The 11,230-nt window shown below is 43.6% G+C and overlaps 1 protein-coding gene across 1 annotated transcript in view; it reads left to right on the forward strand.

Annotated features, from left to right (window-relative positions):
- The first annotated feature begins 5,413 nt into the window (after positions 1–5,413).
- EIF2S3 (eukaryotic translation initiation factor 2, subunit 3 gamma, 52kDa) overlaps positions 5,414–11,230 on the forward strand; it is a 26,561-nt gene continuing 20,744 nt past the window's right edge. The window contains exons 1-5 of the mRNA XM_011935120.1: positions 5,414–5,802; positions 6,367–6,430; positions 8,069–8,196; positions 8,281–8,402; positions 10,639–10,733. Of these exons, the coding sequence (XP_011790510.1) occupies positions 5,734–5,802; positions 6,367–6,430; positions 8,069–8,196; positions 8,281–8,402; positions 10,639–10,733 (478 nt within the window). The 5' untranslated portion in view covers positions 5,414–5,733. The remainder of the gene's footprint in view (positions 5,803–6,366; positions 6,431–8,068; positions 8,197–8,280; positions 8,403–10,638; positions 10,734–11,230) is intronic.

Here is an 11,230-nt window from a genome sequence, read left to right on the forward strand (position 1 = left end):
TTTTTTTTTTTGAGACGGAGTTTCGCTTTTGTTGCCCAGGCTGGAGTGCAACGGTGGGATCTCGGCTCATGGCAACCTCCGCCTCCCGGGTGCAAGTGATTCTCCTGCCTCAGCCTCCCGATGAAGTGGGATTACAGGCATGTGCCACCACGCCCAGTTAATTTTGTATTTTTAGTAGAGAGGGGTTTCTCCATGTTGGTCAGGCTGGTCTGGAACTCCCAACCTCAGGTGATCCGCTCGCCTTGGCCTCCCAAAGTGTTGGGATTACAGGCCTGAGCCACCACACCCGGTCTTTTTATTTTTTATTTTATTTTATTTTTGTTATTTTGAGGCGGAGTCTCGCTCTGTCACCCAGGCTGGAGTGCAATGGTTCCATCTCGGCTCACTGCAGCCTCTGCCTCCTGGGTTCAAGCAATTCTCCTGCCTCAACCTCCTGAGTAGTTGGGACTACAGGCGCGCCTCACACTCGGCTAATTTCTTTAGTGTTTTAGTAGAGACGGGGTTTCAACATGTTGGTCAGGCTGGTCTCAAACTCTTGACCTCAGGTGATCCACCCTCCTCAGCCTCCCAAAGTGCTGGGATTACATGTGTGAGCCACCGCACCCAGCCTAAAATTGGTGAATTTTATAATATGTAAATTTAATCTCAAAAAGCTTTTTTTTTTTTTTTTTAAGAGTATACTCATACTTGACTGTGAATCCCAGGTCTGCTGCTTACTAGCTGTAGAATCTTGGGCGTGTTATTCAATCTTTCTTTTATTTATTTATTTTTCCTTTGAGACAGAGTCTCGCTTTGTCACCCAGGCTGGAGTGCAGTGGTGGGATCCTGGCTCACTGCAACCTCTGCCTGCCTCCTGGGTTCAAGCGATTCTCCATCTCAGCCTCCCCAGTAGCTGGGATTACGGGCGCCCACCACCACGCCTGGCTAATATTTTTTGTTGTTGTTATTTTTTAGTAGAAACGGGGTTTCACCATCTTGGCCAGGCTGGTATCGAACTCCTGATCTCAGGTGATCTGCCCGCCTTGGCCTTCCAAAATGCTGGGAGTACAGGCGTGAGCCACCATGCCTAGCCGTTATTCAATCTTTCTAGGACTGTTTTCTCACCTGTAAAATGGGAATAACAGTATCTATCCCATTGGATTTTGTGAGAATTAATGTTAATACTTGTTTGGCTGGTGCCAGTAATTGCTTTTTTTTTTTTTTTTTTGAGACGGAGTCTCCCTCTGTCACCCAGGCTGGAGTGCTGTGGCCGGGTCTCAGCTCACTGCAAGCTCCGCCTCCCGGGTTTACGCCATTCTCCTGCCTCAGCCTCCCGAGTAGCTGGGACTACAGGCGCCCGCCACCTCGCCCGGCTAGTTTTTTGTATTTTTTAGTAGAGACGGGGTTTCACCGTGTTAGCCAGGATGGTCTCGATCTCCTGACCTCGTGATCCGCCCGTCTCGGCCTCCCAAAGTGCTGGGATTACAGGCTTGAGCCACCGCGCCCGGCCTCAGTAATTGTTAACTATATTATTTTTATTAATAAACGTTTTATTTCCTGTGACGTTTCTACTTCCAATAAATGTTTCTGACGATGAAGCATATTATTATTCTATTAACAATGGATTTTATTATTTATTATTCATTTTTATTTTTGAGACAGGGTCTCCTCTGTTGCCCAGGCTGGAGTGCAGTGGCTCGATCGCAGCTCACTGCAGCCTCAACAACCTGGGCTCAAGCGATCCTTCCACCTCAGTCTCCCTAGTAGCTGGGACTACAGGCGTGATTCACTGCGCTTAGCTAATCTTTGTATTTTTTGTAGAGATGGGGGTCTCCCTATGTTGCGCAGACTTGTCTGGAACTCCTGGGCTCAAGAGATCCTCCGGCTTTGGCTTCCCAAATTGCTAGGATTACAGGCATGAGCCACCACGCCTGGCCTGAATTTTTTTTTTTTCTCTGAGAAAGGGTCTCTGTCAGCCAGGCTGGAGTGCAGTGGCACGATCTCCCTGGAGTTTTTGGTTTTTGTTTTTGTTTTTTGATTTTTTTTTTTGAGACGGAGTCTCGCGCTGTATCCTAGGATGGAGTGCCATGGTGCAATCTGGGCTCACTGCATCCTCTGCCTTCCAGGTTCATGAGATTCTCCTGCCTCAGCCTCCCAAGAAGCTGGGATGACAGGCGCACACTACCACGCCCGGCAAATGTTTTTTGTATTTTTAGTAGAGACGGGTTTCACTATGTTGGCCAGGCTAGTCTCAAACTCCTAACCTCGTGATCTGCCCGCCTTGGCTTCCCAAAGTGCTGGGATTACAGGCGTGAGCCACCAAGCCTGTCCGGATTTTTTTTATTTAGATAAAGTTCACATGTCCTAAGATTCACCCCATTAAACCGTACAATTCACTGTTTTTTAGCATATTTACAAAGATGTGCAATCATCACCACTATATAATACCCCAACATTTTAATCACCTCAGTGGGTTTTCGTAATTGGCTGGTATAAATATTTAGAATGTAAGATTAAGGTGGGGCGCGGTGGCTCAGGTCTGCAATCCCAGCACTTTGGAAGGCGGAGGAAGGCAGATCATTTGAGGTCAGGAGTTTGAGACCAATCTAGCCAACAACGTGAAACCTTGTCTCTAGTAAAAATACAAAAAAATTAGCTGCGCATGGTGGCATACACCTGTAATCCCAGTTACTCAGCAGGCCCTCACACGGGAATTGCTTGAACCCAGGAGGCAGAGGTTGCAGTGAGCCGAGATTGTGCCACTGCACTCCAGCCTGGGCGACAGAGCACGACTCTATCTCAGAAAAAAGAAAAAAAGAATGTAAGATTAAAGTGAATACCTCCAGTTTTCACCATCACTTAACTAATGGCTGCATTTATTGAAACATAACTTCCTATTTTAGGTAAATTGTTGTACTAAAAATTTATGTGATATAAAACACGTATTCATATAAATTTTACTTAAGTATTCAATGAACACACAGATAACCTAAATTCTATTTTTTTTGTTTTTTGTTTTTTTGAGATGGAGTCTGGCTCTGTTGTCCAGGCTAGAGTGCAATGTCTCAATCTCAGCTCACTGCAACCTCCCCCTCCCGGGTTCAAGGGATTCTCCTGCCTCAGCCTTCCGAGTAGCTGGGATTACAGGTACGTGCCACCACGCCCAGGTAATTTTTCTATTTTTTAGGAAAGGGTTTTCGCCAGGTCAGGATTTTGGTCAGGCTGGTCTCGAACTCCTGACCTCAACTGATCAGCACACCTCGGCCTCCCAAAGTGCTGGGATTACAGACGTGAACCACCGCACCTGGCCCAGAAAACCTAAATCCTTATTTATTCACCTGTCCTTACATTTTTTTTTCTGGTTTGAAATAGCTGTTTATAAAAAGCAACTCCATTAAAAATTGGGGAAAGGACACGAACAGACACTTCTCAAAAGAAGGCATACATGTGGCCAACAAACACGGAAAAAAAGCTCAATATCACTGATAATTCGAGAAATGCAAATCAAAACCACATGAGATACCACCTCAGACTAGTCAGAATGGTGATCATTAAAAAGTCAAAAAACAAAAGATACTGGTGAGGTTGTGGAGAAAACGGAACGCTCTTACGCTATTTGTGGGGGTGTAAATTAGTTCAACCATTGTGGAAGACAGAGTGGCAATTCCTCAAAGCCCTAGAGGAAGAAATACCATTTGACCAAGCAATCTCATTACTAGGTATATAGCCTCCAAAATATAAATCATTCTATTATGAAGATCCATGCACGCATATGTTCACTGAAGCACTATTCACAATAGCAAAGACATGGAATCAATCCAAATGCTCATCAATGATAGACTGGATAAACAAAATGTGATACATATACACCAATACCATGCAGCCATAAAAACGAACAAGATCATATGCTTTGCAGGGACATGGATGGAGCCGAAAGCCATTATTCTCAGCAAACTAAGGCAGGAACAGAAAACCAAATACCGCATGTTCTCATTTATAAGTGGGAGCTCAATGGTGAGAACACATGGACGCATGCGGGGGAACAACACACTGAGGCCTGTCCGAGGGTTGGGGGTGGGAGGAGGGAGAGCATCAGGAAGAACAGCTAATGGATGCTGGGCTTAATAGCTAGATGATGGGATGATCTGCACAGCAAACCACCATGGCACACAGTTTACCTATGTAACAAACCTCCACATCCTGCACATGCACCCCTGAACTTAAAAGTCGGGAAAAAAAAGAGAGGTAGCAGAGAAATTATCACCTTAATGAATTCCTTTCTTCACTTCTCATATTGCCCCTCATTTTCCCTAATTTCCCTTTTATTTCATTTATAATATATATATATATATATTTTTTGAGACGGAATCTCGCTCTGTCACCCAGGCTGGAGTGCAGTGGCGCCATCTTAGCTCACTCACTGCAAGCTCCGTCTCCCGGGTTCACGCCATTCTCCTGCCTTAGCCTCCCGAGTAGCTGCGACTAAGGGCGCCCACCACCACGCCTGGCTAATTTTTGTGGGGTTTTTTTTGTTTTTTCTGTATTTTTAGTAAAGACAGGGTTTCATATTGGCCAGGCTGGTCTCGAACTCCTGACCTCGTGATCCGCCCGCCTCGGCCTCCCAACGTAGTGGGATTACAGGCGTGAGCCACTGTGCCCGGCCTCATTAATAATATTTATTTCCTAAAAGCTAACTTGATGACTACTTACAAGTATTGTAAAGTGAGCTTGGCTTCTCAGTATTCGTCATTGTGGCTTTCATATTATCTTTTCACTTCTCTCTACTATAATTTTGCATAATAGTTGTCTCACATGTTTTTATGTAAATAAATTTATTGCAAACAAAAAAAGAAATAGCTGTTTATGACAAAATTTGTATAGAAATGCACAGGAGAAAAAAATCATTCAAATGCTTTTCAACACGACGAAAAGTGGGTTAAGGTGTCAAGAATTTTTAAATTTTAAAATACCGATTTATCAGTAATCGAGGTTTTTTTGGATCTACTTCTTTAAGAAAAAAAAAAAAAAAAACAGCGCACTTTAGACGCTCTCACGACACCTAGCTAAATTCACTGGGAACGCAGTCTAACGTCACCAAGGCCCACCTCCCGGGCCCTAGAAATCACTCTCTGGGAACAAGCTAGGGACTTTGATTTTGCTAGCCCTGCCCCTCTGAGCCCTTCACCAAACTTCCGCGAGGGGGCGCCCGCCCCGCCACCCGCCGGGGCTCAGCACGCGGCCTTTTCCCAGCCAAGAGCCCCGTCATTGGTGGGCGCGGACCCCGAGCCGATCTCGCCTTATTAAATTACAGAAAGCGGTATTAAAAAAAAAAAGGGCGGGGTGGACACTCCCTCTTTTCTGTTCTCACACCCTAGCTGATTCCCAGGTTTCGGGAAACTCCACAGGAAACGGAAATGGTCTCTCCCTGACGAGCGCGCGCGCCGGGTTGCATCACCCGCCTCGCACAGGCCGGGCGGGGCGGGGGTTTGGTGGCTGCCCTCAGTATTGCCTGCACAAATATCTACCAGGTCTACGACGAATTGCTCCAGCAACTTTGCACCGTGTTTTCCAGTAAGCCTACCGACAGGCACTGTGCAGATTCAAGCGGAGAGAAGTCCAAGTAGTGAGGCCGCTGCTGAACCGGCCATCCTGAGCCCATACTCGGCCTTCCCGCCTCCGCTTCCCCGCCCCGCACTAGGACCCCTGCAGACGATCAGGCGGCAGCCGGGGTGACTTCCTTCCTCTTCTGGCAACATGGCGGGCGGAGAAGCTGGAGTGACTCTGGGGCAGCCGCATCTTTCGCGTCAGGATCTCACCACGTTGGTGAGGTTTTGCTTGGGGAGGATGCAGAGTGAGCTTGGGAGTGGAGATGACCGAGCCTCCCGGTGGCATTGGTACTAGTCAGTGTCGGGAGCATGGTTCAGGAACCTGAGGGAGACCTGTAGCTGGGCGCCTTAAGCCACGCTCACGCCGCCTGTATCCAGGCCAGTGCAGGATCTGGGCGCAGAGGTGTACGGTCGTGGGACTCCGAGCTTCTGGAGGATTCGGCTGGAAGTCTTGATGTTGATTGTCACGGTTTCAGCCTCTTAACGTCTGGGAAGGGAGTGTCTTGTCTGCATTACTTTTAGTGCTAAGGTTCCCAAGATTGGGGGAGCCTCTGATCTCCAGATATCCCATAGTTGAGTGGAGGTGTAGTCTGTTGTGTAATGATGAAGGGCTCTTACAGCTTCCCAGCCATAGGAGTACAAAGTTACTGATAGAGGAAAGGCGCTTTAGAAGTAGTAGAAAGCTGTGCAGATGGTGGCGAGATGTAGATGGCAAACGTAAAGTCAAGGAAAAGTTCTGATTTGTTTTATGTGCGGTGTTTTAGAATATATTTCATTGCAGGATGTTACCAAGTTGACGCCACTTTCACACGAAGTTATCAGCAGGCAAGCCACAATTAATATAGGTAAGAGTAACTTAAGAAACCTGATGTTACTGATCTCCAACAATTAATTTTAACCTCACTTTTTGTGTGATTACCTGGATAATATGAGGATTCACATATTCAAGAAATAGATATTGAGTCCTTGTGAATAAAGCACCTGCTAGATTTGCAGGGGAAGGGAGCACAAAGAATGCTGCCTATGTCTAGCTTACAGACTTGGTAAGAAGAAAAAATGGAGACATAAGAAAAGTTTAATAGCATAAGGCAGTATGTAGTCATACGTATCAGAAGTTTAAGGAAGAGGTGAAAATGTGGCTGTACTTGCCACACAGGATTATTTCAAGGGCCGAATTTATGAAAGTTTTATTTGATGTACAAGCTGTGATTAAGTAGAGGGTTTTTTTTTTCTTAATTGGCACCTGGAACTTTAGAGGAGAAGTTACGTTGACCGAGTGTAAATTTTGGACATTTTGAGTTTGTACAAACAGCATAGTTAAAAAGTAAGACTAGTTTTTAACCTAGTTAAAAGACCCCACCATGAGGCTATTAAAGTTACAGTATTACAGTCTGGAGCTTTAATTTATTAATGCAAACAAAGCCCAAATAAGCCTACAGGCCTTAAACTACTGCCCCTGCATTAAAAATTTTGGTTGGGGTGACCTCGGAGCATAACTTAATCTCCGAACAACCTATGCTAAGACTATACCAGTTAAAGTGAATTACTATGCATATATTGACCCAATACTTTGATCAACGGAACAAATTACAATTAAACTTAGGGTGTTTCCTTGTTTGTTCACAAATCCCTTTTTGTTGTGTCAGGGCCCATCATACCTGTTTACTTTAATCTGGAAATGCTGGAAGGTTCCTTAATATATAAAGTTCTGGCCAGGTGCAGTGGCTTATGCCTGTAATCCCAGCCCTTTGGGAGGCGGGTGGATTGCTTGAGTCCTGGGCAACATGGCCAAACCCCATCTCTACAAAAAATACAAAAAATTAGCTGTGTGTGGTGGTGCATGCCTGCAGTCCCAGCTACTAAGGAGGCCGAGGTGGGAGGATTGCTCGAGCCCAGGTGGTTGAGGTTGCAGTGCGCTGTGATCAGGGCATTGCACTCCAGTCTGTCCCAGAGTATGTTTTTTAAGTAAAGCTGTTACATGGAAGTTTCTCTTCAGTCCTATATGAGAACACGTTTCTAGTAGGAAGGGGTATGGAGGAGGAAAAATGGAAATCACTGTTGGTTTTATGTTGATATTTACAGTAAGTTATGGCTTTGGCTTTATTTTATTTATTTTATTTTATTTTGTTTTGTGAGAGTCTCGCTCTGTTGCCAGGCTGGCGTGCAGTGGTGTGATCTTGGCTCACTGCAGCCTCCACCTCCTGGGTTCAAACGAGTCTCCTGCTTCAGCCTCCCCAGTAGCTGGGACTACAGGCACGTGCCACCACGCCCAGCTAATTTTTGTATTTTTAGTAGAGATGGGGTTTCACCATGTTGGCCGGGATGGTCTCGATCTCTTGACCTTGTGATCCAAAGTGTTGGGATTACTGGCGTGAGCCACCGTGTCCAGCCGGCTTTGGGTCTTCTACACTTAACACTATTTGAAAAAATATTTGGTATGTAATTAAATACACATGAATTAATTTTTTGAACTTTGACCATAGGTACAATTGGTCATGTAGCTCATGGGAAATCCACAGTTGTCAAAGCTATTTCTGGAGTTCACACCGTCAGGTTCAAAAATGAACTAGAAAGAAATATTACAATCAAGCTTGGATATGCTAATGCTAAGGTAAGCTGTGTACTGTGGAACGAGAAACTAACTTTAATTTTTGTGCAGATAATAAATCAAAATCTTTTTTTATTGAAATTTTAGATTTATAAACTTGATGACCCAAGTTGCCCTCGGCCAGAATGTTATAGATCTTGTGGAAGCAGTACACCTGATGAGTTTCCTACAGACATTGCAGGGACCAAAGGGAACTTCAAATTAGTCAGGTGACCTCTTTTTTGCTAAGCACACTACACTTTATATTTTATTGTCTTCTGTTTTGTACTTTTTGAAATATTGAGATGTTAAACAATGAACCTATTGCTAAATGGTTTTGTTGTTTTTCCATTGTTTTATGTTTTTATGGCAAATCTGAAAAGTCAAGCATCTAAACCTAAGTTAAAATACTTACCTGCAATTTTTCCAAACTAAAAGTATCACTCAAGCAAAATAGAAAAACAACTCATTGGATTGAAGGGATTTTTTTTGTAGGCTTCCTGAATTTCTTTTAAACAGTGCTGTTTTTGTATATTAAATAGAGATGAATAGAGCCATTTCTAATTACTTCTGTAAAACACTTGAACTTGTTCCCCATCTATTTTCTGAATATGATTGCATACCTGGTTTTTATCAGGATACTGACATCTGTCTAGTGATGTTTATGGGGATTGGAGATGCCCTACAAGGAATGTTTAGACTGGAGCAGGGCTGGGACCAGGGAGAGACAAGTGAGGCCTTCACCTCAAGCCCAAAATTTAAGTGGGCCTGGGGGTGGAGGTATGCCAGAAAACTCAGTAATTAGGATAAATATTTTAATGCAGTTTTTTTGGAATTAGTGCAAAAAATGTGATAAACAATATCAGAATTTTAAGTAAAGGCAGACTCAATATTACTGAATTTGTTTCGTCTCTTGCTTCAGTATCACTTTTTGGCTCAGCATGGCATTTTATTTTGTTTATGATTGATTCTTTGCATTAATTTTGACTTTTTAAAAATATTGAATGCATATATTTTTCTTTCTTTTTCTTTTCTTTCTTTTTTTTTTTGAGACAGTCTCTCTCTGTTGCCCAGGTTGGAGTGCAGTGATGCAATCTCAGCTCACTGCAGCCTCCACTTTCTGGGTTCAAGCAATTCTCATGCCTCAGCCTCCCGAGTAGCTGGGATTACAGGCATGAGCCACCACGTCCAGCTAGTTTGTATTTTTATTTATTTATTTATTTTTGAGAGGGAGTCTTGCTATGTCGCCAGGCTGGAGTACAGTGGCGTGGTCTCGGCCCACTGCAATTTCTGACTCCCTGGTTCAAGTTATTTTTCTGCCTTAGCCTCCCGAGTAGCTGGAATTACAGGCACGTGCCACCACGCCCAGCTAATTTTTATATTTTTAGTAGAGACGGGGTTTTACCATGTTGGCCAAGATGGTCTCGATCTCTTGACCTTGTGATCCACCCGCCTCGGCCTCCCAAAGTGCTGGAATTACAGGTGTGAGCCACTGTGCCCAGCCTAGTTTTTATATTTTTAGTAGAGGTGGGCTTTCACCATATTGTCCAGACTCATCTCTATCTCCTGGCCTCAAGTGATCTGCCTGCCTCGGCCTCCCAAAGTGCTGGGATTACAGGCATGAGCCTCCATGCCTGGCCATTTTCCTTGATTACTGAGTTTTTTTGGCATTCTCTTAAAGTTTACGCTTGTCTCACTGTAGTCCTGGCCCTTAGTAGGGGATTAGCAAACTTTTTCCACAAAGGGCCAGATGATAAATATTTTCAGCTTTGCAAACCATAGAGTTTCTGTTGCTTCTGTTCTTCTATTACAGAAGCAGATGTAGGCAATATATGTATAAATAGGTATGGTGGTGGGCTAGATTTAGCCTAAGAGCTGACCTCTGTTTTAGATCATGACAATGTGAGCATACGATTAAAAAAAAAATTGTGACTCTGAATGAATACCATAGTTTTGTTTTAGAAAGGGCAGCCATCTCTGTTTCAAATGGGCAATTCTAGTTTTTCAAGGTGCTACAGGTATTTTTGGAAATTTTTTTTTTTTTTTTCCTTAGTAGAGGCCAGGTTTCACCAGTTGGTCAGGCTGGTCTCAAACTCCTGACCTCAGGTGATCCACCTGCCTCAGCCTCCCATAGTGCTGGGATAAGTCATTATAAGTTTTAGCTTTCAAATCAATGACATTCTCAGTATATACTCTACACCATTATTCTATACCATTTTCACTTTCATTGGATTTGGGAGTTTCTTTATCTTCTGTTCTGCACATAACTAATTTAATTTGCTTTGTAATCTGCAGTGGTTTTAATCAGCTGGTGAACTTATTTCCAAGTTCTAGAAACACCAAGCCCTGTAACCATTTTATACCAATAAGATTATTTCCTAAGTTGATTTAACTTTAAAAAATCTGTAACTAGCATGTTTAAGTAGTGATTGATGTTAAGGCTGATTGTTATTTCTCAATTGTTAGACATGTTTCCTTTGTTGACTGTCCTGGCCATGATATTTTGATGGCTACTATGCTGAATGGTGCAGCAGTGATGGATGCAGCTCTTCTGTTGATAGGTAAATACCTCACAATTGGTTTGGACAAATCAGTGTGGAGCAAATCCAAGATGAAGTATTTAAAGTGGAACTAAGGCCTTTAAGGATCATATCTATTACCTAAGGGTGACACGAATGGGAACTAACGTGTCATCCAGGATGACTTTCCTACCTACCAGCTATCACAAAATACTGGAAAAGATAGATTTGGGGCTGATAGCTTGTGAGAATTCTTGTGGTAGCATTTGAGAAACGAAAAAAAGTCAGTAGTTCATTTTTCTCATTTAAATCACATGAGGTGATTTATTTAGTTTTAAATGTATGTGTAAAACTATTTGTGTTATGGTTTGTGTGTGTGTGTATGTCTGAATTGTCTACTGTGGAAGTATTTAAGATACAAATACCATTCATAATAAGTGCTGAAGTCGCCGGGCGCGGTGGCTCACGCCTGTAATCCCAGCACTTTGGGAGGCCGAGACGGGCGGATCACGAGGTCAGGAGATCGAGACCATCCTGGC

Source organism: Colobus angolensis, unplaced genomic scaffold (genome assembly GCF_000951035.1).
Source record: "Colobus angolensis palliatus isolate OR3802 unplaced genomic scaffold, Cang.pa_1.0 Scaffold140, whole genome shotgun sequence".
NCBI lineage: Eukaryota > Metazoa > Chordata > Mammalia > Primates > Cercopithecidae > Colobus > Colobus angolensis.